The 27972-nt window shown below is 48.3% G+C and overlaps 1 protein-coding gene across 9 annotated transcripts in view; it reads right to left on the bottom strand.

Annotated features, from left to right (window-relative positions):
• RPS6KA2 (ribosomal protein S6 kinase A2) overlaps nucleotides 1–27972 on the bottom strand; it is a 352189-nt gene that overhangs the window by 81460 nt on the left and 242757 nt on the right. For 3 of the 9 annotated variants that reach the window (XM_067701555.1, XM_067701561.1, XM_067701557.1), the window contains 2 exons: nucleotides 7285–7401; nucleotides 1610–1691 (listed from right to left, as the gene is read on the bottom strand). In XM_067701555.1, coding sequence (XP_067557656.1) covers nucleotides 1610–1691; nucleotides 7285–7401 — 199 coding nt within the window. Of the gene's footprint in view, nucleotides 1–1609; nucleotides 1692–7284; nucleotides 7402–8552; nucleotides 8650–8678; nucleotides 9000–11274; nucleotides 11548–12510; nucleotides 12598–12653; nucleotides 12786–27972 lie in introns of those variants that run through there. The other 6 variants (XM_067701554.1, XM_067701556.1, XM_067701560.1 and 3 more) reach the window with 5 other exon arrangements.

The raw sequence follows: 27972 nt of genomic DNA, 5'->3' as shown, positions 1-27972 counted from the left end.
GGCCAAAGTGGGCAGTTTTTGTATTTTCTTTCATGGGTTGTGCTGACAGTGTCAACTTGATTGCTGTTTTCTATAGAAATATTGACCCATCCTTTAAGAATTGTCTTGCTCACCTTCTAAATCCTTTTTTTTTTTTTTTTTTTTTTTTTGCGGTATGCGGGCCTCTCACTGCTGTGGCCTCTCCCGTTGCGGAGCACAGGCTCCAGACGTGCAGGCTCAGCGGCCATGGCTCACGGGCCCAGCCGCTCCGCGGCATGTGGGATCTTCCCGGACCGGGGCACGAACCCGCGTCCCCTGCATCGGCAGGCGGACTCTCAACCACTCGCCACCAGGGAAGCCCTCTAAACCCTTTCTGAATGGCCTCGTGTGGAAGAACTCTTTCTTCCTTTGTATCTAAGATGTTTAGGTCTATATATTTGGCCTATGCATTTACTGTTCTATATGATTGGTTCTATGTGGTTCAAAATAGATCTTATTTACCAGCTAGACAGTAAGCGACTTGAAGGCAGAGAATGACATATTTTTATGCTGTCCCCTGCATGTAGGTGCTGAGGACACAGTGATGTAAGACCTAAAAATTCAAGAGCTGCCTTGACGTCTCTGAGTTTCATGGGCCCCAAAGGCTTAACCATGAGTTCCCCTGCCCTTGACAGATATGCCCCCCATCTAGCAGGAAAGGCTCCCCACCCTGCTGGTTCCCTATAAGCCAGACCAGCTGTACCCCACCTGGTCTTTAACCTAACATGTTCAGTTCCCTGCCAGCCCACAGAACTATTCGAACAAGCCCATCACATCTTCCCTGGAACCAGGGGCCACCCCTCCCTCTTGTTACTACAAAGCCTGAATCTCACAGTCCCTGCAACCCACTCTGTTCCTGTGCAGTCCCTCGTGGCCCAGCATGCTGTGCGGTACCCTCCTCCCCCAGTGATGAGTACAGGTGACTGATAAACTCTGTCGTCTCACCTGCCCAGGCCAGGTGTTGCGTGCCCAGCCTCTAGCACTATTTAGGACACGGGTCCCTCCCTCACCAATGGGTGAATAGGAGGTGGTCAGAGCTGATGTAGTTGGTGCTCACTGTACGTACTGCTGGCTAAATGACCCTGAACTTAGAATAGAGATTTTAGATAATAGCTTACCTTGACCTGCGTTATGTGCGTATACTTTTCTGGAGGGGAGGAGTATAGAAGCAGGGAATCAGGTGTGGGACTGAATTTCTAAAACCCAGTCCGGGGGAAGAAAGGGAAATAATACAGCCGTGAATCACATTTTGTTTAAAACTGAGCAATCCAGTCTGAAGGATGAATTTAGGCTGATTTGTTGCCCAATACAGCCAAAACAACCTCTTTTGCTTTCCTCCTCAGTGCTCTTTTCCCCAAATGGTACGTTATAGCAGAGCATATGTGGAGGATGGTATTTACACAATATGGCCTTCCCTCTGAAGAGCGTGGAAATCACGCAGGGCTCTGTTAAATACTCAGGGGTGTGCTTGTATTGTGTGTTATCAATCAGAGAGTAACACGTCGACATACAGAAATCATGCAACACTAAACGGAACGTCTATTTCCCCCAATAACAACAGTTACGTGTCTCCCCCTCTGTGACCTCTCACCTTTCAAGGTGGCCTTCTTCAGAACCTTCATTGCGTAGAGCTGCCCAGCATCCGACCCCTTGACCTTCCTCACCAGGAACACCTGGTGAGAAAGAGCACACAGAACACCTGCAGTTGATATGACTGTAAATTCATTCTCCTTATTGGATTTGACACGGGGATACACAGGGAGTTTAGGAAACTCCAATAAAATAAATACACTGTAGGAAAAACCTAAATGTAAAATGTTCTCCAACATCTGGGACGTCAGGAAAAGTTCATCTAATTTATTACAACCCTGTGAGGAGCCGTGGTACGTGTTCGTCTGAAGAATCACGTTTGTTTTCGGCACCACTCACTTTCTACGAAACATTTTAGATCAGAGGGAATAGCACCCTCCTTTGAAAAAAAGACCAGTTGCTTAGAAAAACAAACACTATTCAGAAGTTTTCAGGGAGGTCATTTGCTTTATTGTAAATACGCCCTGTAAACCCCCAAGGCGAAGGCTACCCTGAGAGTCACTGCCAACCACGCAGGACACTCTGACTCTCAAGATGAGCCAGGCTCTCTTATTTTGAGCTTTCTTCACCCAAATTTCAGCTTTGAGTAGCTTAAGTTTACAGCTGGAGTTGGTTTCTAAATGGCTCTTACATAATCTCATGTGGACACAACATCTGCTGGGATACATTGTGACGTGTATCGTGGAGGAAAAGACAATTGTTTGGGAGGCTGAGCTTAAAAGACACGTTCATAGTTGTTGAACAAAATTAGTAAAAAAACCAACCAACCAACCTGGGGTATCCATTACGAACAGAACACCTTCCACGCAGACGAAACAACAGTATTTGCTTTTCCTAACAGTATTTACCAATAGATGCAAAAATCTGCTCTCATGACAGAGACGCGGGTGCAGACGACATGTGTGTCCAGAGGCACAGGTGCTGCCGCGTGTGTGCTTGCAGCTTCACCGCGTGCAGTCGCCACGGATCGCGTTCAAAGCCACAGGGGCTGCGGGACAGAGTGATCTACCCACCGTACTGCAGTGAAGACGACTCATTAGCCCCAAGACGAGGCACTCGTCATGGGAACGCTAGTGACGAGAGTAAAACCCCTCTTTCAAAACGAGGGGACAACGGAGAAAAATGAGGACAGGTATATGCAGGATGTGCGTTCAGAAGGTCGAGCCTTTGGAATACCCAGAGTCGGTCTTCTCTGTCCCCCTTTTCATTCCTTTCTCCACCTCTTCCCCACAATATAAGGGGGGTCCGTAGGAACTCACACATGAATATGTATACGAGGTACATGCGTGGATTCAGAAGTAGGGAAGACTGTCCACTCAAGTCCACACGGAAGGCCGTGCTCACATGGCATCTGACCATGATGGTTTAGTTTCAAGGATGCAAATCTTGCATGGATCGCTTCTCATGAACCTGTTTTCTTTTATTGCAACTCAGGTTTTATTAATAAAAATGAGATGATGGATAATAATGGCTATCTATATTCATCTGTTTTAAAAAGGAGTTCTACTTTGATTTTCAAAAGAACAGGAAAAAAACCTCCACACTACCAGTATTTGTCAGGCTCCTGCCACACGCCAGGTCCTGCAAGAAACGCCCTACAGCAAGCAGAGCACCCAACAGGAGACAAACGCATTTCGAGAGAAACAACAAAAATACGGTAACAATTGACTTAAAAGTGGATTTAATACGAGTGAAGAGCTTGTCTCTGTCTGCCCGGCGAGAGCCCTCCCGTCCGAGGCATCCCGCACCTCTCGCCTCTTCATCCTTATGTGATTCAGGAACACATGCTAATGTAGTGAGATAAGTTCCCAAACGACCGGACCATTTCGAATCTCTGACACTTAACCCCGGGGACTTTTCATGTGCTCCCGCGTTTTATTTTTAGAGCTGCTTCTTCAGCAGCTCAGCCGGGACTCTGCAAAGCCCTTCCGTGAGCACACGTGGCGACAGATGCGTGTCACCCGAAGCTGCCCTAGTCTCCGTGTATTACCACGATCAGCCCAATCACTACCTCATTCTCTGAGCGAGATTTTCAACTCTGTCTCGGAACTGGAACCTGGCAACTGGTCTGCAGCGTCCCCTCAACACACGAGCCTGGCGACTGGTCTGCAGCGTCCCCTCAACACATGAGCCTGGCAACTGGTCTGCAGCGTCCCCTCAACACATGAGCCTGGCAACTGGTCTGCAGTGTCCTCCCAGCGCACGACCCAAGTGCATGGCGGCCATGCGCTTCCAGGGGACGCCAGGGTACCAACCTTCCCCCCAGAGGAAGACATTTACAGATAGTCACGGGGGAGCAAGGACGTTTCTCGTCGGGGTTTGATCCCACCTCAGAACGCGGGATCACAGTCCGGTCCTTATCTGCCTGGGGAGACCGAGGGGCGGGAGACGAGCCGGGGGCGGGGCAAAGGCGTTGGCTCCACCTTCCGTGAAGGTCTCGGGGAGCATGTGGGCGGCGCCACGCATCTTAACACTCGGACACCCTCTGCCCCATTCCTCGGCGTGTTTCACTGCCTTCCCACCGCCTGCTTGACCGATAAGGATACTGTCTTCCTCTGCTCCCAAGCACTACCGACCCCCTGCTCTCCGGCCATCACTGAAATAATCATGGTCTGACCAAATTACTAATGGCCAGAAACCGTCCCCATCATTCCCAGCAAATTCCTTCGGCAAACGGGCTACTTGGCTCCCTGGGCTCTGCAGGGCGGAGCGTGGGGATGGCAGTGCACGCTGCCCCTTGTGGGGTCCCGTCTGGGGACAGTCCTGAGGCCGCCAGCCTCAAACATCCCTGTGACAGACCCTAACCCGAAGCCGGGGCCCCCCTTGGGGTTGAGCGCTGCTCCTTTCCAGTAACGATCTTCCGGCTGCACAAGGGGAGAGCGGGGGCTGAGGAAGGGGGGTGAAGGGTGCGGGCGGAGGACAGTCACTTGGGGGATTCCCAGCAGCAGGCACGAGCGAGGAGGTCTTGGTGGCGTTTTATCCATTTCCGCGTCTCCAACGGCTGCAGTCACTGAAGGGGTGACAGAAAGAACACAGGGACCCGGTGGGGGGCGAACGTGAGCCCGGAGCCCAGGTTCACGCCAGCTCCCTACTCTCTGGAGTCTCTGCAAGAGACGTCTGTGTAACAGGAGCTTCCTGCAGGATGCAAAAACGTAGTCGTGCCCTTCTTCTCTCTTACCGAGAGCAAAAGGAAGATACTCCCACATAAGGACATGTGATTTCCATTTAGAGATGAATAAAATAATATAGGCGGTAGGACATATGGATTTCCCCCTCTTGTCGTTAGTTCGGCTTTTATAAAACATTCGTAACAAATACTGCTGTGTGGACACCTAAGATTTGTCATCGTGGTTCTCTAGTGCCCACCGTTCCCAGGGGACCTCTGGGTGGAGCTTTCCGGAGCCCTGCTGGGTCGGCACAGCAGCCTCGTCCACCGGGAACCCTGAACCTCACCTCCAGTGTCCGCCACGGTCCTGATCCGGTGACCAGGCCCAACACACAGGCAGTGGTTGAGCTCGTGAGTCAGTAGTTAATGGAGGTTAAACATCTGTAGGCGTTGCCACTGCCTCTTCCTTTTATTTCTCTTCACTTACTTATTTTAATTTTAATCTCTTAATTTATCTCTTTATTTATTAATATCAGAAGATATTAATCTTTTAAACTTTACTTTTTTATGCCTCATACAATGATGGCTGGGAAGGCAAAGTGTGGAGTGTTACGAAGCTTATCATTCCAAGGGGATTCCGCCCAACACCAGGATTTCGCTGGTTTCCCAAAGAATTTTTTTTTTTAATCAAAATTGAAATTCAAACTTTGCAGGGAATTGGAAAAACTCTTTTCTCCTTTCATTTTTAATGCCCAGATCTCTGAGCAGGGCATCGTCAACGTAGCTCTTGTTCAGTCGAGTTTTGCACGGACAGGCTCAGATCCATTTTCCTTGAGCTCAGAAGGCATTGTCCATCTCTGCTGCTTCCAGACACCCTGGCGGGAGGGCGCTCAGTGAAATCGGAGTCCTGAAATAGGCCAGGGCATCAGACAGTGCCCACCCAGCAACGCTGGGCCCCGCCTGCGAGGTGGGTCCCCATCTCCATCACTGGGGACAGAGGTGATTCAGCTGCACTGGTCCTGTGTGTCCTCAAGAAACAACTCGTGGGCAGCGTCTCTGAAAGGGAGCAAGGGGCACCTTGCTCATCCCTATTTCCACGTCATGGTTCTTAGAGAAAGATTTATGCCGCTTCATCTTTTTCCAACATTTCTAGTTAATGGGAAGACAGTCCATTACCACATAAATAGGTGTTGCTATGTCACTATGTTTTAGTAACAGCTTTTTACCCTGAGAGCCTGAAATCTTCATTTCCCTACTTTCATAAATGCCTTATAAACCATATGAATAGCCATTTTGGGAGGCCACAACATTTTGAACGCTGGTAATTTCACATGGTTCAAACGGACATGTCTGTAGATACATTATAAACACATGTTCCATACCACATTGTGTGGAAAAGAAAAAATAAAATAAAAAAAATTCTACCTTTTAAGAATGGCAAAAGAGAGGTTTCACAAACAATCAAATTTTCGTGGTCTGTAAGAGATTATCTAGAACATCACTAACAAACTATTAATCCTACGTGAAATCGACATGCGCTGGATTTCATCTCGGCATAAAGTCCTATGAAGACTGGGGAAATTTGGTGAATGTCCACATACCACATATACAAAAAGAGTTACTTTAAAAAGCCAGGACTCTGTTCTGCTTAAACTCTAGGAAAGGTTGGCTTCATGGTTTACCTCAGGCCCTCATGTTCTAGAAATCATAAGTCTGTATAATTTCTACCAGTTACACCAAGGACGTAGAGATATTAGCACTGCCCTGGAATAACTCACTTATCCTCGTGAAAGATGTATTGACATCGTGCTGTATGTGGATGTGGCCCTACATAAAGACACAACTATTTCTCATTTCCTGAGAGAAATCAGTTTTCATTTTAATTTGAAGGTGAAAAAGAAAGGAAACGAAAAATTCTAGTGCACAGATTTATTGTAGACGATTGCTAGACGTCTAGGAGTCATGTCTTATTTAATCCATAGAATAATTATAGAAAGTAGTTCACACGCTGTCCCCTTCATAGATGGGGGAACTGAGGCTTGGACAGGCAGAGTATCTGCACAGTTTACACGGAGGGTGAGGGGAGACAGCCTGCAGTCCCAGCCTCCTTGACTCCTTGGGGACGGTCATGTGAACTGGTCCCGAAGGGCGCCGCCTTCTCTGTTCCTTTCTTCCTTGTTCTCCTACTTTTTCCTTCTTTTTGAGAAATACTTGTGGGGTATGCACTTCTAAGAAGATGCACGGCTCAAGTTCAAGGACCCTAGCCAGCACAGTGATACGCTAAAGGCCCACGGAAGCTACAGGAGAGGGAAGGTGTGTGGTGTCCCTAAGCTCAGCTCCATGGTCACGGGCTTCAGGCAAACCGAGGCCCCAGCTCCAGCCACCACGGGGCCCACCACGTGGGCGCTGCCTGTACTTCTCATTCCCTCAGCTTGGGGCCGCCTCTCCCTTGGGCTCAGGAGGCACCTCTGCCGTCTCCTTCACCAGACATTCAAGTGCTTCGCCCTGACGTGCGGGACCAGCCCCAGTGGAATGTGACCCACTTGGAGGGAACCATGGACCTAACTTACCTTTCCATAGGACCCTTGTCCCAAAACTTTTAACAGTTCAAACTGGGAAGGGTCGGCCTTTTCAAAGCCTGCTTTCACATGATGACTGATGTCAATCTCCTTCACGATGCCCTCTTCCTGCAAGAGAAAAATGAAAACAATACAAATCAAGGGGCTCCTCTGGATTCGTCCGCTGAAGGTACAACAAGTCGGGTACGGTATGGATTTTCAGGACAGGAGCTTAAAGCGGTGACACCACAGAGCTTTACAAAACCAACCTGCTTTTTATACCAAGGATTCCGCTCGTGAGCCTGTAACTGCTTCCTTTCCCCATGGAGTTGTGTCACGTGGTCTTACCAGTATCTCAGTGAAATCCATCTGCTTCTTATCAGTTTGGGCAAAATTTTGGACAGGGAGGAATGCGGGAACCATGGAACAAAACGAACCTCTGTGAATCTGTCTTAACGTCTACACTGCTGTGGTCAAAAAGGTTATCAGGGGCTTCCCTGGTGGCGCAGTGGTTGAGAGTCCGCCTGCCGATGCAGGGGACACGGGTTCGTGCCCCGGTCCGGGAAGATCCCACGTGCCGCGGAGCGGCTGGGCCCATGAGCCATGGCCGCTGAGTCTGCGCGTCCGGAGCCTGTGCTCCGCAACGGGAGAGGCCACAACAGTGAGAGGCCCGCGTACCAAAAAAAAAAAAAAAAAAAAAAGGTCACCAATAGGGATCCACAGGCAGAAGTAATCTGTGAATGCAGTTTTTTTCCTCCTCCTTCTTATAATTCTACTCTCCCTTATATTTTTGCCAGAGCTAATGCAAAGAATGATTCATTGCCATCCCAGAGCTTATATTTCAGAAGAAGCAGTCAGATAGGATTTCCTGCCAGTCCAGAAGCCTTCCCAGTAGGAAAAAAAAGGCCTTGATCTTTAAATTAAAACACTGGCAGAAATCACTACAAATTCTCATCGGAGAACTACCTGTCCCCAGAGACGTACTGCTTCCCCTGTAAGGGGGTATGCCACCTATCCACCACCAGCTATCTGACATGGAAAAACTGTAAAGTAGGTGTTTTTCCGTGGGGAGGTGCATGAGGTCACTCAACCTGCTGTGACCCCCTCGGCAGGCAGGTGACCCAGCTCCTGCAGTGCAGCATCCCCGGAGGGGTCCGTGCCCCGGACCCCAGGATTCCCGCCCAGGGCCCCGCGTCACCCCTCCTGTGAACAAGCAGCCCAGCACCCAGGCCATCAGGTCTCCCCAGCCCAGCGCATCCCACCAACACGTCAGCATTCACCTTCCTGAGTCACCACTGCCCGAACATGTCGACTCAAAGGCCTAGAAGCAGATCTCTCTTAACATTTCACTTTGTGTAGATTCTTGCTGTCCAAGTATTCACAGCAAACGCACTCAAAGCACATACCTAACCCCCTCCTCGGGACGGGCGTTAAAACCTCAGGCTGCTCCCTGATAACGCTGCGGCGCAGTTAATGTCCCATTTAAAGTCAGTAAGGTCTTGAACAGCAAAGACTCTCAACTACCCACAGAAAAAGGAACCAAGCGTTTCACATTTTAGATTTTAGAGTTCTGCATTCACAGTGACATTTTGGCTTGAACTTGCTTGAGATATTTTGTTTTCCTCTTTACCAAGAATTAAAAAAAAAAAGAAAGAAAGAAAAAAAAAAGAAAAGGTCTGGAATCCAATGCTGATTGCTGTGTGCACAGGAAACACCCAGATGGGAGCACGGGGAACGTGCCCGGGCTTGTCTGCTTCTAACTGTTTCCAGACTGGACAGCGATATCTTCTGAATCATTTTGTGACTATTGCCTTAAAGGGCAACCAGATATAAAACAGTGTCTGTGCTTCATTTTGAAATAAATGCTTTTCCCTTTTATGAGGCAGGTCATTTTTTCTAGAATTCTATGTGGATTTTAATGCCATTCCCTTAAGAAAATAAAGTCTGTTCCCTCTACATATAGCACTAAAAATTTGGTTTGTAGCATAACTCCTATGAAAGAGTATTTTTTTAAATAACTTGAGAAATCTGTGGGAGAACCTGGTGTCATGGTCAGGCCCTTGCTCTGTAAGCAAGGATTTCAAAAATGTTCTAATGCGAGAGAGAAAAACTAGAGAAATGACATCAACATAGGACAAAATAATTTACGACAGTGAATTTTAGACTCCCTGTTGAAATTCTGACAGATGGAGGAAATTCCTGTGCAGGTATTAGAGACACAGGGGCAGTGATGGAAACGGCCGGAGGGGACCCGTCGCGGTGCCCTCCGTGCTCTGCCCGCACCGAAGTCACCCTGGAAGGTAATTTCCTCTGTTCTGAATCATCTGCTTTTCATGTCATTAAAGGGAGAATATTTATGAAAAGTAAACGCAGATTAAAAGTTGTGAAATATTCAATGTTCATTGCAGCTCTATTTACAATAGCCAGGACATGGAAGCAACCTAAGTGTCCATCGACAGATGAATGGATAAAGAAGATGTGGCACATACATACAGTGGAATATTACTCAGCCATAAAAAGAAACGAAATTGAGTTATTTGTAGTGAGGTGGACGGACCTAGAGTCTGTCATACCGAGTGAAGTAAGTCAGAAAGAGAAAAACAAATACTGTATGCTAACACATATATATGGAATCTAAAAAAAAAAAGAGGTTCTAATGAACCTAGGGGCAGGACAGGAATAAAGATGCAGACGTAGAGAACGGACTTGAAGACACGGGGAGGGGGAAGGGTAAGCTGGGACGAAGCGAGAGAGTGGCATGGACATATATACACTACCAAACGTAAAATAGCTAGCTAGTGGGAAGCAGCCGCATAGCACAGGGAGATCAGCTCGGTGCTTTGTGACCACCTAGAGGGGTGGGATAGGGAGGGAGGGAGGGAGACACAAGAAGGAGGGGATATGGGGATACATGTATGTGTATAGCTGATTAACTTTGTTATACAGCAGAAACTAACACACCATTGTAAAGCAATTATACTCCCATAAAGAGGTTTAAAAAAACAAGTTGTGAAATATTAATGACAAAGACGTAGAAAATAAGAATCGGGCAAGTGTTAGCTTTGTCTCCAAAAAAGGGGGACAAGGTCATTATAGAAATCACTGATCTGCATGCAGAATATCACTTCTCAGAAAGAGCAAAGAATAAGTTATTGAACAGGTGACTCGTGAAAGTGCAGAAAAGAACAAGGAAATCACCGAAACTCTGACTCTCTTTGAGCAAGTCCTGCCAGGCTAACCCCGTCCCACTCCGGGCGCTGTTAACGCAGCGGTGGCCGGAGAACTGCAGCCTGGCTTTCCGGGGTCCCGCCGGGAGCTCAGGTCAGCAGAGGCCGACATCTCGAGGCATCTCCCATCAGGGCACCACGGCTCCCTCTTCTAGACCCCAAAAGAGGACGTCCTCGCCAGGGAATGACATCTTGTTCCAGAGGCTGTGGCCGTGGTGCCCCTGCATCAGAACCACCAGGGAACTCGTTAAAAATGCAGATTCCAGGCCCGGGGCGGGACTACGCAGCCTGGAATCTCTGCGAAGGATGGGGCTTCACCTCGAGCCCCACTCCCCGTCCTGCAGGGTGGTTCCCTGCAGCACACAAACAGGCTGTCCTGTCCGCATGCTTCTCAGGAAACACAGACTGCGTGGCCCCACCGCCGCCCACCAGCTCTTTGAAGGGATTTCCACACTCGCTGCCCCACCTCCCTCCTCTCCTCTCTCACACCCACTGCCACCCACTCTCTTCACCTCATCAAGTCATTAAAACCCTCCACGGGGCTCAACCCAGGGGTCAGACCTCAGAGTCCGCGCACTGGGCACCATCCATCACCCCATCTTCCTCGAAACGCTTCCCTCACTTGGATTCCGGGACATCACGCCCCCCGGGTCTCCCGACACCCCCTCTCTCCCGTCTCCTTATCTCCCTGTCTCCCAACATCCCCTGGACCCCGGCTCTTCTTCCCCGTCATCACCCCCTCGGGACCTAGTCCTGTCTCGGGGCTTTGTGTTACCGTCTGAACACCGACAGCTCTCAGGTCTGGACCTGCCCCCAGAACTCCAGACGTGAGGCTCATCCCCGGTGAGGTCCTGAGTGTGCGCGTGTAGTCGGGGAGACCTCGGGGGCCGGGAGCCTCCCGGGGCCTCCGCTCCACGCGGGCAGGGGAGAGGGCTACGGGGCAAACCTGGCATTTGTCGCTGGCCCTCTGCCCTGTCAGCTGCTCTGACCTGGGGCCTGGCCTCTGAGTACTTCCTACCACTTCCCAGCTCATCAATGCATTTAACTGTTTCAAAGAGATATTTTATCCATACTTTCAATTGTTTTTAGACAGAGAGCTCACCACACCTAGCCCACCGTACTGCTAGGAACAAAGTTCAGAAATGCTTTGAAAGTGGAGAGAAGTCACCAAGTAGCTCATCTGTCTCTTCCAGGGAGTGAAGACAGGGGACCCTTGAAAAGTCCCTCGGGGAGGCGCACCCCACCCCCAGTAAAGCGTCCAGAATCAACGACACAGGCCGTTCACTACAAAGACCCCCAAGGAGACGGCTGTGCACACGCTATAACACAAGGTAGAAGGACCAGGCGCGAGCCTCAGACTCAGAGCCAGAAGGAACCTCCTCCTTCTAGGCAGGTCCGGTGGCTTCTCCAAGGGAACCCAGGGGCCGAGCCGCAAGCGGATCCCGACCTCCCGGGGCCCGGACGGGATGCAGGCTCCGGGCAGCGCGGCTTCCTCTCCCACCCGCCCGAGGAAGCTTCTGAGACGCAGTGGCTCATGCACTGCAGACTCTTCTCTGCTCTTTAAATTGCCCTTCACACGTCTCCGCCAATGTGTCTGCTCCCGCTGGCGTGAGCAAATGTGAGATGAAATTACAGAACCAGCTGCACTGGTCCAATCGGTTCCTCGGGAAACTATTTCTGCTGAAAGTTTCCACTCCGTTTCCAAAGGGCTAAATATAAGCTAAGGCATTTAGGATGGCGACACTCCCCCAACGAGAGTGGGACTCCAGCTGGCTCTACGGGCACTTGCTGGCCTCTAGACAGAACAAGGACGGCCCACTGAAGAAAAACAAAACCCTGCGGGAAGGCACAGGAGCAAGGGAACGAGAAAGGAAAATGCTGGAGGAAACCAGAGGCCGGGGGCAGCGGCTCCGAGACGCAGGAGAAGGACGATGCGCGGAGCGGTGGCCCCTGCCTGGGGTCCACCGGGTGTGGTCCAGGGCCTGAACCGCAGACCCACCTGTTGCAATGCCTGGATGTTGCAACGCCCCGAGGGACAGACCGTGCAGTGCACGCAGGGCACTCTTCTCTCATGCATCTTGGAATGGCGCTTTCCCTTCTTTTACCAAAGAAAGTGACCCAGCCCCAGGGCAGTCACGGCAGTAACTCACGCACAGGGACAACCAGCCGGGCGTGTCCGCCTTCAGAAAGAGACCTTGAGCTGCTTCTGAAGCCCATCGGGGACTGAACTGGGCCGAACTTGGGACTCAGACATCACAGCAGGGGGAAGTGAAGAAACTCAGAGGAGAGGGGAGGAGAAACAACCAAGACACGTCTCATTTTTATTCTCTGCCTTTTCCTTCCCATCCAGACTTCTGCCCTCTGCCCCCCTTGTACTAATTTTGCTATTAAAGGCAAGGTGGGCTTTTCCCTCTGTGTTTGAAGTGCCGCCCCTCACGGCTCCTGTCTTTCTTTGCCCTCGTTGCCTGTCTTTCCCTCAAATTATCTCCCCTTCCATCCTTCTGAAAGCCTCTCGGTCTGCTGGTATTTTTATAAATCACAGTCTATGCAAATGGGACGCCCTGGAAGCTGTGATTATAGCGGTGACGGGCAGACAGAGCCGCGTTCCTGCAGGGGCCTCCTTGCACAGAGAGAGGAGGACACAGGCGCCCACAGCATACGCGCTGCAGGCTCCCAGGTTCTGACACCTCGACGCCCCTCAGGTGGGTTAGTTCTAGTAAGTTCCATCAATCCTTGAGCCCCCGGAGAAAGCAACGCTCTGTGGAACATGAGCTGTGAAGTGACAGAGGCCCCGGAACCTGGGTGTGGTGTTTCAGGTGCAGGTTCTAGTGGCCATGGACACTTTCCATCTCACCTGGAAAGCCACCTTCAAGGACGTGCTTTGTGAAGAGTCACTTTGCACACGGATGAGGAAGTCGTTATCTGCATTTGTCGAGAGGCACTGAGGAATCGCCAAAGGGCCTCAAAACTGTGGATGGAAACGTATGTCGCCATAGGTCCCGAAGCAGAGAAGTTTCCTTACGGAACACACAGCTCTGTATGGGGACAGTGTCTGTCCTGGGGCAGCGGGATGTGTGCTGACGGGGCTAAGTCTTTATTCTTTAGTACAACTTTAAAAATAGTGCCGAGTAAAGAGGGTGATAAAATGATACCAGGCTGCCTGCCTGCCGTGCACCGAACAGGCAATTATCACCGTTTCCCATCCGTCCACATACTCAGAACACTGTCACTTCGGATCTGAGATGTGTGGTGTGAAAGAGAGAGAGGCTGCGCTGAGAGTTGAGAAAAGCTGACAGCGTGGGCTTGAAATTCCCAAACGAAAAGCCTCCGCGACGATCACCCACTATCAGTGTAACTATAGTCTCATCCCAGTGAGATCGACTGGGACAGCTTCACGGTTTTTTCCAGAAAAGGGAAAATTTCACTTATCTGAATATCATCATCTCCAAGACTTAATTATTTACATATTTCTGACTTGATATCCAATTTTTTTTTTCAAAATCAACATTTCGGTAAATATCTCTATCAGAACGAGTTGTTGATAACTGTGATGTTTCTGACAGAGGTAAGGACATGCTGAGTCAGCTGGTGTCAGGGACTCTGTGCCCGTGGGACGTGTCCCTCCTGCCAGGCTGTTTTCTGTTCCAAGTCTCTGTATCTATTGTCAACGGAAGGCCCAGCATTCCCCGCTCACAACTGTACTCTCTCCACAACAGAAACGGGCTGAGACACCTGTACAGACAGCTGGACGTCAATTCTCACTATTCCATGAGGCCAGCTCGTGCTCCTTCTCTAGTAAAAGGTGACAGACTCATAGGGACACGTAACTAGCGGAGAACATCTACCAGCATCATTACAAAGGTTTCACTTATTTTTCTCTTCAGGTATGAAACCAAAGGTCCTCCAGAACCATCCGTAAGAATTTCTTTGCATTCGAAGCTGGTCGTCAGATGGTAGGTTGCAATGTTCAAAAGGGCAGGAATATTCTCAAAGATAACGTGAAAATTCAACGTCTAGTGGATTGTTTGTGTTTTTCTTGCTCTACTGGGAAGAGTATCACTGTACATTTGTGCATGGGAACATTTAAGCCAAAGGTACAAATTGTAACGAACGTACAGATCCGCCAGCACCCACTGGCACACTAGTCATAGACAGTGACTCAAGGGTAAACACCAAACTATAGCAAAAGCTCTGGGCTGTATCCATCCAATCACTCAGACATCCTCTGAAGACACCTGACTCGGGTACCACAGACCAGTACACTGCACCCTCCTGTCCAGTGAGCAGGCACTGATTGGGCATCTCTAAGCAACACTTATGTGGAGAAGGGCCATTTGGTTTCTGCAAAGAAAACACTGCTAAAGTAACAGGCTTTTTTTAATGGTGCAAAAAACACACAGCAACAGTTACTAAAACTGATCGCTATGATTGGGAAAGTCTTATGCTGGAATGTCTATATTTATAGCCCTTCCTCAAAGTAGAGATCACTTCTTCAAAGAATCCGCCTGCCAATGCAGGGGACACGGGTTCGAGTCCTGGTCCAGGAAGATCCCACATGCCGCGGAGCATCTAAGCCCGTGCGCCACAACTACTGAGCCTGTGCTCTAGAGCCTGTGAGCCACAACTACTGGTCCCGTGTGCCACAACTACTGAAGCCTGTGCACCTAAAGCCCGTGCTCTGCAACAAGAGAAGCCACCACAATGAGAAGCCCACGCACCACAACCAAGAGTAGCCCCCGCTCGCCGCAACTAGAGAAAGCCCGCATGCAGCAATGAAGACCCAACGCAGCCAAAAATAAAAATAAATGAATAAATTTATTTAAAAAAAAAAGGTGACGTTGGTGCCCCTCTCATTAGCAAGCATGTCTGTGATCCTCATGAGGGTGGACAAAGCAGAATCCGTGGGGTGTAGATAAGGATGAATTATTCAAACCGGTAACGTCTTAGCAAACGGGAATAACTTGCAAAAGGATCATAGGCTGCCGCTTGGGTGAGTGGAATGACGGCAGCACGATTTAACATGCGGGCACGTGTGCAGGGTGAGGTCATGTGTTTGGGAAAGCGATGATTGTGCCCTGCAAAGCATTTTATGTTTTGACAGAGAGTCATCAGTCACCAGGCAGGACAGGATCTGAAAACCACCGAGTCCACGCCTTGGAAAAATATATGCCGCCATGAACAGAACGCCATCGGGCTTACCGGACAGCTGGGCAGACTGGTGGGCACTGAGCGGGAAGCCTGCTTTCATTCACACACAAGTTCCACGGTCACCAAGAGGCACACACGTTCACACCGCCTGACCCAGGGATCTCACTCCTCAGACTTTATCAACGATCCGAATATGGAAAGCCGTTTGTTACAATGTTTTTTTAAATAAGAGTGAAGAAATGAGAAACAATTTAAATGTCCAGCCAACAGTGGAAGAGTTAAGTAAATGATGACATCCACCAAATGAAATTTTACACAGGCATTAAAAGTGATTACACCATTTACAGTTGCTCCCAGAATAATGAAATACTTAGGAGAAAACTAACAAAACACGTACAGTATCTGTGTGCTGAAAATTCCCGAACGCGACTGAAAACAATCAGAGAAGAGGTAAAAAAATGAAGGGACATTCATGTCCACAGATTGGAAGACTCAGTAAAGACTATAATTCTCCAAACACTGATCTGTAGGCATAACGCAATTCCCATCAAAGTCTGGACAAGGCTTTTTGTAGACACAGATAAGCTGCTTCTAAAATTTATACGGGTTCCATATATATGCATTTGCACATGGTATTTGTTGTTCTCTTTCTGACTTACTTCACTCTGTATGACAGTCTCTAGGTCCATCCACCTCACTACAAGTAACTCAATTTTGTTTCTTTCTATGGCTGAGTAGTATTCCACTGTATATATGTGCCACATCTTCTTTATCCATTCATCTGTCGATGGGCACTTAGGTTGCTTCCGTGTCCTGGCTATTGTAAATACTGCTGCGATGAACATTGGTACATGTGTCTTTCTGAATTATGGCTTTCTCAGGGTATATGCCCAGCAGTGGGATTGCTGGGTCATATGGTAGTTCTATTTTAGTTTTTTTAAGGAACCTCCATAGGATATATGTATGCATATGGCTGATTCACTCTGTTGTACAGCAGAAACTAACACAGCATTGTGAAACAATTATACTCCAATAAAGATGTTAAAAAATAAAAATAACATTTATATGGAGGGGCTTCCCTGGTGGCGCAGTGGTTGAGAATCTGCCTGCCAATGCAGGGGACACGGGTTCGAGCCCTGGTCTGGGAGGATCTCACATGCCGCAGAGCAACTAGGCCCGTGAGCCACAACTACTGAGCCTGCGTGTCTGGAGCCTGTGCTCCGCAAGAAGAGAGGCCGCGATAGAGAGAGGCCCGCGCACCGCGATGAAGGGTGGCCCCCGCTCGCCACAACTACAGAAAGCCCACGCACAGAAACGAAGACCCAACACAGCAAAAATAAATTAATAAACTCCTACCCCCAACATCTTCTTAAAAAAAAAAAATTTATATGGAAACGCAAATGACCTAGAATCCCTAAAAACAATTTTCAAAAAGAATAATAAAGTGGGAGGAATCACTCTACTGATGTTAAGGCTTACAACGTAGCTACAGTAGTCAAGACTGTGAGATACTGGTGGAAGGACAGACACACAGACTAATGGAACAGAACAGAGAGCCTGGGCATGAACCCATCCCATTCAAATACACCCAACTGATTTTTGAGAGGGATGAAGAAGAAATTCAGCGGAGGAAGGAGAGTCTTTTCAACAAACGGTGTTGGAGCACTGGACCTCCAAGGCGAAAAAAAAAAAAAACAAAACAGACCTAAATCCCGTTTTATACAATGACCTGAAAATGGATCACAGACTTAAATGTAAAACATAAAACTATAAAACTTTTAGGAGAAAAGCTTCAGGACCTAGGAATAAGGGGGAAATTCTTAGATATGATCTCCAAAGCATGAGCCATCAGTAAACGGAGCTTAATCAATGTTTAAAACTTTTGTTCTGCAAAGACTCTGCTAAGAAGATGAAAAGAGAAGCTATAGCCTGGAAGAAAACACCTGCAAACCACTTACGCAACAAAGGTCTTGTAGCTATAACAAATAAAAATTCTCAAAACTCAACAATAAAATAAAACAAATAATCCAATTAGAAAATGGGTAAAAGAGATAAACAGTCATTTCACCAAAGAAGAGATACAAATGGCAAACAAGCGCCTGAAAATACATTCAACATCATTAGCCACGAGAGAAAGGCAAATCCACGTAAGATATCACCACACACCTATCAGTGGCTAAAACAGAAAATACAGCGATAACATCAAATGCCGGTGAGGATGCAGGGAAACTGGATCTCTCATCCATTGCTGGTGGGAATGGAAAATGGATCAGCTGCTGGAAAACAGTCAGGTAGCTTCTTACAAAATGAAACACGAACTTACCGTACAACCCACTAATTGCATTCTCGCACATTCATCCCAGAGAAATGAAGAGTACGTTCACACAAAAACCTGAATGTGATAGTTCACAGCAGCCTTATACCCAAACAGGAAACAACCCAGACGTCCTCTAACTTAAATGCTTAAGCAAACTGGGACACATCATCGGCAACAATAAAAAGGGACAAACTAAGGATACACACGACACGAGTGAGTCTCCGCAGAATGATGCTGAGTGAAAAAAGCCAATCTCAAAAGATTATATTTATCCTGATGAAACAAAAATTCCTACTTGGAGGCAAGACAAGAAAAATGTAAACATAAAGCGTCTTCTCTGCCTGTTTGGGCCTCCTCCCTCCCCTCTAGTTTGCTCTGTGTGTCTGCATTATACATTAACCAGACTTTCCCAATGGCAGTAATACCAGCTCAGCCATGAAGATCAAATTTCTCCTTCTGTGTCAGCCATACAACTCCTTAGAAGACAGCATTCCCTCCTCAATCCTGTAAGGGGTCACGATCACCCACCACTAGCCTTGCAGACAAGCCTTACGTCCAAGGCCAATACATGGATTCCTTTAAAGATAGTGACTGGTGCAGAGCAGTCTGGTAAAACCATCTGGGGAGATACTGAGCCACACCTAAGGGAAGGTCTTAGCTTAAATACCTACTTACGACCTTATTAATGTTACCAGTTACACTACCTGTATTCTGCCTCTTTTACAAGATTATTGGTTCTTGCATTACCAATTGTGTGACTGAGTCTCAGATAAAAATAACAATGATTAGGTGACTTGAAAGGATTCATCAAACATATAGTCCTACAAGATGCATGACTGTAACAGTGTTAACTCGAGATTTGGGAGGAAGCCACAAGAGGGAACTCTTTCCTGGACCACAGCAGACCAGTAAGGCAGGCGGTCCACAGGCTTTTGGCTGCTGTTAACAGGGCCTAGTCCAGTAACAGCACTTGGAGTGACCTCTCGACAAAATCCTCCCCTGACCCGGGGATGAGCACTCCTAGCGCCTTGGGGCAAATGGGTCAGGAGACGCCTCCCAAACCTTGGTCAAAATTAAGCCTGAAAGGGAAGGGATTGCAAAATAAAGACTGTTGCCCACCATCCAGTTCTACATGAATCATATCATTAGCCGCTGCAGTTGCTGACCTACAAGACACCCTGAATGGAATTCAGAACAAAGATAAGGATGAAGCCCTCTGTGCTCTGGGACAACGGGCGGAACCGGCCCTCAGAGAGTTAGATATTCTCAGGAGAAGCTTTTTATGAACCTGGATTCTTGCATCTTCCCATACTTACAAAAGCACTAAAACCATTAACTAAGATGTCTTCTCCTTGCACATAGCAGTAACCTTCTATCAAGATGTGTGCTTGATTGCCTGTACCCCCTTTGTCAAAATCACATATACACTGGCCTCCCCCTTACTCTTCAGTCCTCAGAGCTCTCTAAGAGACTGTCTCTAGGGTTATAATGCTCAGATTGGCTCAAATTAAAATTTCTATTTCTTTCTTAGATTGACTATTGATTACTTTTTCATCAACAATATGATTCCCATTTGTATAACATCTTTTTTTTTTTTGGCCGCCTTGGGTCTTTGTTGCTGAGCGTGCGCTCTTCTCTAGTTGCTGTGGGCTCCTCTTCATTGTGGTGTGCGGGCTTCTCACTGCGGTGGCTTCTCTTGTTGCAGAGCACGGGCTCTAGGCGCACGGGCTTCAGTAGTTGTGGCGCACAGGCTTAATTGCTCCGCGGCATGTGGGATCTTCCCGGACCGGGGCACGAACCCATGTCCCCTGCATTGGCAGGCGGATTCTTAACCACTGCGCCACCAGGGAAGCCCTTTATAACATCTTTTTTTTTTTTAATTAGTTAATTAATTTATTTATTTTTGGCTGTGTTGGGTCTTCGCTTCTGCGCCAGGGCTCTCTCCAGTTGTGGGGAGCGGGGGCCACTCTTCATCGCGGTGCGCGGGCCTCTCACTGTCGCGGCCTCTCCTGTTGCAGAGCACAGGCTCCAGACACGCGGGCTCAGTAGTTGTGGCTCACAGGCCCAGTTGCTCCGCGGCATGTGGGATCTTCCCAGACCAAGGCTCGAACCTGTGTCCCCTGCATCGGCAGGCAGACTCTCAACCACTGCGCCACCAGGGAAGCCGTATAACATCTTGAAATGACAAAATCTTAGAGAAAAAGATTAGTGGTTGCCAGAGGTAAGGGATTGTGTGCGCGTGTGCAGGTGTGCATGTGTGTGTGTTGCATAAAAGAGTAACAGGAGGGATCTTTGTGGAGATGGAAAAATTCTGCCTTGATTGTGGTGCAGGTTACATGAATCTACACGTGTGATGAAACTGCATAGAACCACACACACACACAAAAGAGCACATGTAAAACCGGTGAAATCTGCATAAGTTCTGTTGATTGCATCAAGTGTCAGACTCCTAGTTTTTATACTGTACTATGGTTATACAAGATACTACCAGTGGAGGAATTGGGGGAAGGGCAGATAGGACCTCTGTACTAGTTTCTAAAACTTTCTGCTATTTTATAATTATTTCAGAATAAAATATTTTTAAAAAGTGATTTTGAAGTCTACTTGCAATGTTGAAGGAGCCTTGTTATAAGATTTTAAATTAAAGAAGGCAGTAAATAAATTTTATGTACATGATGACTATACTGACATTTAAAAGAGCTGTCGGAGAAACATTAATGGGAAATACATCAGGAAGTTAACAGTGACGGTGTTAGAGAAGTATAAGTGGTTAATTTTCTTTCCTTTGTTTTCTGAATCTTTTATATAGAAATGTAAACGTAAGCAAGAAGACTCAGGCTTCCATATAAGGAAATTTAAATCAATAAAGTCACCTTGTTAACCACAGATGTGGGATTCCTATACTCACCCACTGCTATCACATCCAGCTAAACTGAAATACAATGGAAAGTTTATGTAAAATGAACTGTGAGTTTCGAAAAGCAGATAAGATCAAATAACTTGCTGCAAGAATACAAAAAGATGGAAGCCAACATGAAAGAATCTGGATACCTTTTCTGAATGCAAAGAATAAACCTACCATTTGGTGAAAAAGAAAGGCTCGATATTTTTAAAGCTATTAAAATTTTTAAACTCAACATGCAAGGTTCATCTTGGACGAATACAGTATTTCCAATCAGGGCACAGATGGTAAACACAAGGATGTACAACGCAGAGACCAACACAAACTTCCCAGCCTGGCGGGTGGCCAGGGAGTTAATAGAATTTTTTCCTGGGAGGTGGGTGGTATGAATTTACTGGAAACTGAAAAATGAGGGAAAAAGGTTTAAAAGTGAAATTAGAGATGACTGTCTGCTATGGTGTATTAGACAAAATGACTTGTGTGATAAATTTATTTCTCTTAAATAGTTTCACAGATATAAATATGAAGGGTTTAAATTTCTTTTCTTCAACAGTCATGAGTAGCAATTCTAAGCAAGATCAACTGTAGTCACTTTTGTAACGTGTGTGCGTGTCGGATCAATAATCCCTAAACCTTCGAGGGGAGTTTCCACGTGAGTGGCATCCCCCATATAAGGCCGATGCATGAGGGCAATGCTTAGGGCAACAGACTAGAACTACTGTCAATACTCTGGTCCCAGCCATTTTTTCCTGCTAAAAGTAGATCGTCCCAAATATCCTTAGAGAAGACTGCCAATTTGGCTATCAGAGTCTCAGAACACACATGACGTGGAGCTAGCCCTGGCCGTATCCCCTTTCTTATCCCGAAGATTCTTACACACAGAATCCAGACAGAGAACAGTCATGACCTTCAGAATTAAGCTTAAACAATTTCAGTGATAATGGGCTTTTATCAGGTTTCCAAACTTTTGAAAAGATGAAACTCTTGGCCAAAAACCTCAAAGAAGTTAGCTGAATAACCACCCCTCTTCCTCTTTTTAAAACCAACTTAGTTGACATTTAAAAAAATTATAAAACATTCTGCTAAAAAAATCAGATACGTGTTAAAGTTTTCAAATGCCCCCATCAGCCCATCCACATCACACTGCCCTCCAACCCCGAGGGTGGAGCTGTCAGAGCTGCGAGAACTCGGCCCCAAGGGACCCCTCAAACGGCACGAAGCTAACTGGTGAACTGCACACACGTGTAAGCTTTGCCACTACAAGCCAAAGACGCAGATTTGCAAACAGGCACGAGCACAGATGAAGCACGTCAAGTGAGGCGACAAACTGATTTGGTTTAGAGGGTACAGTGGCCTTGTTGCCATGCAGCTCCCCGCGACCAGCATGGCCACGGTTCCCAAAGCACCAGAGACTGAGACTCCAAGGACCCCCTGCAGGGCCACCGAGGGGTCTGGACAATTGAAATTTTACTCCAGTAGACTCAAGCTGATTGTTACCCAATGACCTGTGAAGCTGTTTGAGAGAAGCAGCTGACCTGCAAACACTTCTTGGAGAAATCAGGGATTACACGCAGGGTAAATACAACATCACTGTCATTATCAGTTGAATCCCCCATCGGCCTGGCCCCTCTGTGCAAATACCTGTTTCGTTCTTGGTGGTACCCTCCTACCTCAAAGCGCCCAGCACACAGCATTTACTCGATACGTGTTTGTACAGGAATAAATGAAGACCTTGTGGGTGCTTTAAGCAAGGTGCACTGAACGCCCTCACGTCTGTTATCCCATGGGATGCTCGGTCCAGAGTACGTCTGCTGAACAAGGCCTGCAGCACGACCGAGCCAACCTGCTGAGGGGCAACGTGATTCATGGTGTAAGACATGGGCTTGGGAACGTCCCACATGCGTGGAGTCGAGATCTGCATTACATACGATTTTGAAATTCAAAGAAATCATATTATAAAAGTTTGTAAAAGTCTATCCTAGCTTGGGTTTTGCCAAAATGCTTCAGCCCTTTCCGGCAATTCGAGATATCTTGCTGTACTTCAAGATCACACCCTTTGTCTACAACAGGCTTAAGTGATGGTGGAGAAAATCCTGAGACTTTTCTGAGACTCTGGTAGTAGTATGTCAAAAATTAACTATTTATCCCAGAAAAAGTGATTTGAAAATTTGTTTAGAAAACTCCTTCTGCTGACGCTATTATCCCAAACTGCTGAGTAAAAGTTCTATCATTTCCTGCAAAGACAACTAATTCTTTACTTGGTGCTACAGCAGTGATGAACCAACCATGACACCTACGCCCTGAACCTCAGATGCAGGCTGGGAGCCTGGCGACAGCTGCAGGTGCTCTGTCACTTCTGCGGTCAAGCTGTGACACGCCGTCAACAGTGTTCACTCTGAATGGTTCCATAATCATTAGCATATGAGCACACTCATGTAATACTGCTGGATTTAAAATTCTCGCGGTAGGCTGAGCTCATACGCTGTAGGTATCAAGTACCTTGGCCACTTACGCATGTTTTTTTCACACTATTGTTTTGGTTAAACTCCTTGATACAAGCAATGCTTACAAGGACCAGGATTCATTTAAACAGACTGGCGACCACTGGTGATGTCGTGAGTAGCAAGCATCCCGGGCAGAGTAGCAAGGACCCTCCCTCCCAATGCCCTCTCCTCCCTCTCCCCGCTGTGTCCTGCCCCGACTCAGCTGTCCCAGTATCACACGTGCGGTGCATCTCCCCGTCCATGACTTTGTTCCTGAGCCACACGTGGCTTTAATGGACTTGGCCGTTTTCTGTCGGCAGCTACACACTGAGAGGCTGAAGAAGGACAACCAGCCTGCTGTCATCTGTTTCTGAATGTTTCCAAGTTGCTCTTCTTTCCCAGAATGATGCCTTTGGAACTCCAGTGCAAATCCCACTGAGATTTCCAGCATCCTTTTGGATCTTACCCAGAACTGAGCCCCACCGGAAAACTCACAGGTTTAGGTCAGAGACTGTTCATGGGAAAAGAGCATCTGTGTCTAGGAAGGGGCTCTCGCCAGCAGGCTGCCCCAAAGTGGTGGCTGAAATTGCACCCAGCCCTCCGTGTGCGTGTGCGTGTGCGTGTGTGTGTGTTTGCGCGCGCACAGGGGGACTCCAGGGAATGATCTCAAGCAGCTCTTGGAGCGAAGAGCTCTTGGAATGATTGGTGACGCAGCTGACACAGTTCATAAGTTCAGCTTTCAGCTACTTCTTCCCACAGAGTGACACAGTTTTCTCATTATCCTTCGAACTTTTCAAATAATGATTCCCTGGGAAATTACTCCTACCCCTTTCCTTAAGTGCGAGCTCTGCAAATTTTCACTAGTTTGTGCACATCTCAACTTCTGTCTCAAGCCTCGTGACTACAATATTCCCAGATCGCCAGGCCCGCTTTATAAGGTGGATGTGAGACAAAGCTTAACCTGTCTCTTTTGTTGTGAAAACACTGGACTGCGAGCTGCTGACTGAATAAAAAGCCCAGGGGAGCTTCCGTGCCCGCCTCTCCCTGGATGCGCACGCTGTTTGGAGGGGGTGGACAGAAAGGCTCAGGAATAATGCCTGCGACTCGAGCCTTCACTGGACGAGAAGACAGAGGCAGAGGTGCTGGTGGCAGTGAGGACACGGTCCCCAAAGGACACACACTGGCCCATCAGACATGAGATCAAGCAAGCAAGTCAACGCGCTGTCGGAAAGAGTTGCGGGTTTCTTTTTTTGGTTTTTTGAGAAAACAGTGTGACCTTCCACCCCGGGTAAAGCTGAGGAAACACTCTGGACGACACCACCAGCAACTCTATCGAAAGTCTTAAAAATACTCAAATTGCACGTACACTCAGGGCCCAGCAAACGAAAGGCAGTCATGAGTTTTACAAAGATAAATTAATCGGTAATTTTAAAAACCTGATTTTGAAATGAGTTTAGGGATTTTTCATTCCTTGACCTTTTCCCTGTGTAGCTAGAATACTGTCCAAGTGATGACAGAAAACATCCATTCAATGAACACCATGTAAAAATTACCCATTTCTTCAGCAGTTTGGACTCAGATGTACTGAAACAGCTTGAACCTGCAACACTGCGCCTAAGCAAACAAGCCTGCTTTCCTCGCAGGTACGTGGCAGGATCTACACGACGGAAAAGACGGGGTCCGTCTCCACATCATGGCTTTTCACACCTCTCTTTATGACACACTCCTATCAGCCTCAATATCTGAGATTTCGGGCTTCCCTGGTGGCGCAGTGGCTGGGAGTCCGCCTGCCGATGCAGGGGACACCGGTTCGTGTCCTGGTCCAGGAAGATCCCACGTGCCGCGGAGCGGCTGGGCCCGTGAGCCGTGGCCGCTGAGCCTGCGCGTCCGGAGCCTGTGCTCCACAACGGGAGAGGCTGCAACAGTGAGAGGCCCGCGAACCGCAAAAAAAAAAACCAAAAAAAACAAAACTGAGATTTCTTCATTCTGACAGAGGACACAGAGTCATCATCGATCAAGAGCGTCCTTTTTGAGGAAAGGAAAGGGATTGAGGGACGCTGGCCTCTAGACAAGGGACCACTAAGGGTGAAGGTGACAGGGATGTCCCAGGACACTGCTTTGAACTGAATGTGTCCCCCGAGATTCAAAGCCTGAAGCCCTAACACCAGTGTGATGGTAATAGGAGCTGGGCCTTTGGGAGGCGATTGGTCAGGAGGGTGGAGCCCTCAGGAATGGGATTACTGCCCTTACAAGAGACCCAGAGAGCTTCCTCGCCCCTCTGCCACGTGAGGACGCAGCGAGAAGACGGCATCTATGAACCAGGAAGCGGGTCCTCACCCGACACTGAATTGGACGTTCAGCCTCCAGGACCTCAATAAGTAAATTTCTGCTGTCCATCAGCCACTCAGTCTGTGGAACTGTGTAACAGGAGCCTGAATGCACCAAGTCAAGCATGGAAGTAAGTGTGTGCGGCTCTTGAGGGGGCAGAGCGTTGGAGACAGTGAGCGCCGAACGGAGGGGCCGTGTCTGGAAATCTGGGGGAAGAAGAGGTGATTTCTGATTCTCTGTCTCTGATGAGCCAGGAATGATCAGCACGTCCTTCATCCAGAGCTAATCTCCGGGGATTCAGCAAGCACTCTGTTCCCGGGCCGTTCTTCGCTCCTTCTCCCAAGTTCTAGGTCATCAGGAAGCCTCCCTTCCACAGGAGACCCCACTCCAGCTCCTAAGCAGCTGTGTCGCCTGCCTGCCGCGATGTGAACGGCCGTTTGAGGGACCTGGCCCTGCACACTAGGTGCTCAATTCACCCGAATGGGTTCCTCTGTCATTATCATCGCATTTTCATTCTTCTTGGCCTGTGAGCCCCTGAAGGCTTTCCTCTTAATACCCGACATTATGGGAAAGACTATTCCTGCACCCACTGAAAAGCACCTAAATACGCTCATTTCCCCCCTGGATCAATGGGTCTTTTTCAGCAAACGTCCTTCATCTTAGAAGGAACGTGAACTTCCGTAAGAGCTGCGGTTGAAGGTCACATAGTACTTAGAGGGCAGGAGAATCCCACGCCCAGGAAGGAACACCATCGGGAATGGCCTGGAACAGACACGTGTGGGCAGGTGGCACATGGTGAGGCCAGGTGAACCAGGAAACAACACACACCTTCCTTTAAACAGAGGAACATTGTAAGAGAGAATCTGAAGTTGCTGCTCTCACGCAGAACGTAACACTTTCGCATCCAATTATTCCAGGTAAAGGATCTACAGTCTTCCAAACAGTGCGACCAGACAGCACAGCAAACGCAAAGGCTTGTCTGGGTACTCCCGGTAAGAGTGCACTGCTCTAAGAAACGTGTTCCATCCTCTTACCAAGGCCACCTTAAGAGCCTGTTGGAGGCTTGGGGTGACGGGCATGAACTGGGTGTATCACTGGTGTCCGTTGTCCCAACAACTCCACACCTTCCCAGTTAGACCAGTGCCAAGAAGCCAAATGCCAACACCCAGATGCCAGGGGCACTGACCGGTGCCTACGAATCATACCCTGCTTTACCAAATACGCTGTCTTTTCCGGTCGTCCAACGGCGCTGACTGTGCACGGGGGAGAGCCCACAGTGAGTACGCCCTCAGCCTGTCTGCGCAGTGAGCTGGGCAGCAGCAGACACGACGGAGGCCTGAGCGCGCAGGGACACACTCCTGGCTGCCCGGCGTCCTTTCCAGGCTCGCCTGCGGGGATAAAGCCCTGAAGCCTCTCTGACCAACATAAATGGGGTCCTGGGAACCAAGCCCCTGTAGACTTTCCACAGCGGGCAGCTCGGGTCAGCCCGGAACTGGACTATTCTCACGCTGAGTGGTGTCTCCTAGCGCCTGGCTGTGACTCAGTTCAAGTTAACTTGAAGTTCTGTTGCGGAGCTTGGGGAAAATGAACGGACTGAATTACGCCAATATCTCCCCTACCCAACATCCTAACTGAGAGAGTTTTTCTGTCACCCAAGCTGAAAGGAGAAAAATTGGTTTTGGGTTTGCATGGCTGTGTGTTAGCAAAAAAAAGTGTTAATGAAGATATAATGCCACGTACTAAAACAACTAGGGTTTTCTATAACGTAAGGAAGTAATAGAGATAAATTACGAGACAGTCAAGTTACTCCCAGGCAAGTATTAAGAGATCAAAAGAAAACTTGAAATCATTCTGGGCTCTAATTTATATACGGAATCCCCGTCTCTGAACCCTCACTTTCCCAATATTCCCTATAATGACCTGCAGGACGTTTTCCCCCCAGTTCACTCGCCATGCAGGAAGTCTGGGACAGCCTGGACCACACGTGTGCCCCAGCGACAGCCCTCAGGACCGATGAGAGGGTGGGAGAGGCCGCTCTCCTCCCACAGGATGGGGGCCGTGCCCAAGGTGTCACAGGTGTGGGGTGTCACTGTCGTCTGCCCCACCTGGGGAAAGGAAATGTCCTCTAAGATGATGGAAAACCCCATGAAGGAAGTGGGTGAGTCTAAGGGGCCTAGAAGCCTGCCCAGCAGGAGGAAGTTCAAAGTCAGGACGTGAGAGGTGAACTTGTGCAGTTGGATGTCAGCCGTGGCTCGTCCGAGACGGACCCCACCGTGAACACGGGGACAGCCAACC

Source organism: Pseudorca crassidens, chromosome 13 (genome assembly GCF_039906515.1).
Source record: "Pseudorca crassidens isolate mPseCra1 chromosome 13, mPseCra1.hap1, whole genome shotgun sequence".
Classification (NCBI taxonomy): domain Eukaryota; kingdom Metazoa; phylum Chordata; class Mammalia; order Artiodactyla; family Delphinidae; genus Pseudorca; species Pseudorca crassidens.
The sequence above is the reverse complement of the archived record's forward strand: the minus strand, read 5'-3'. Positions and strand labels throughout refer to the sequence as shown.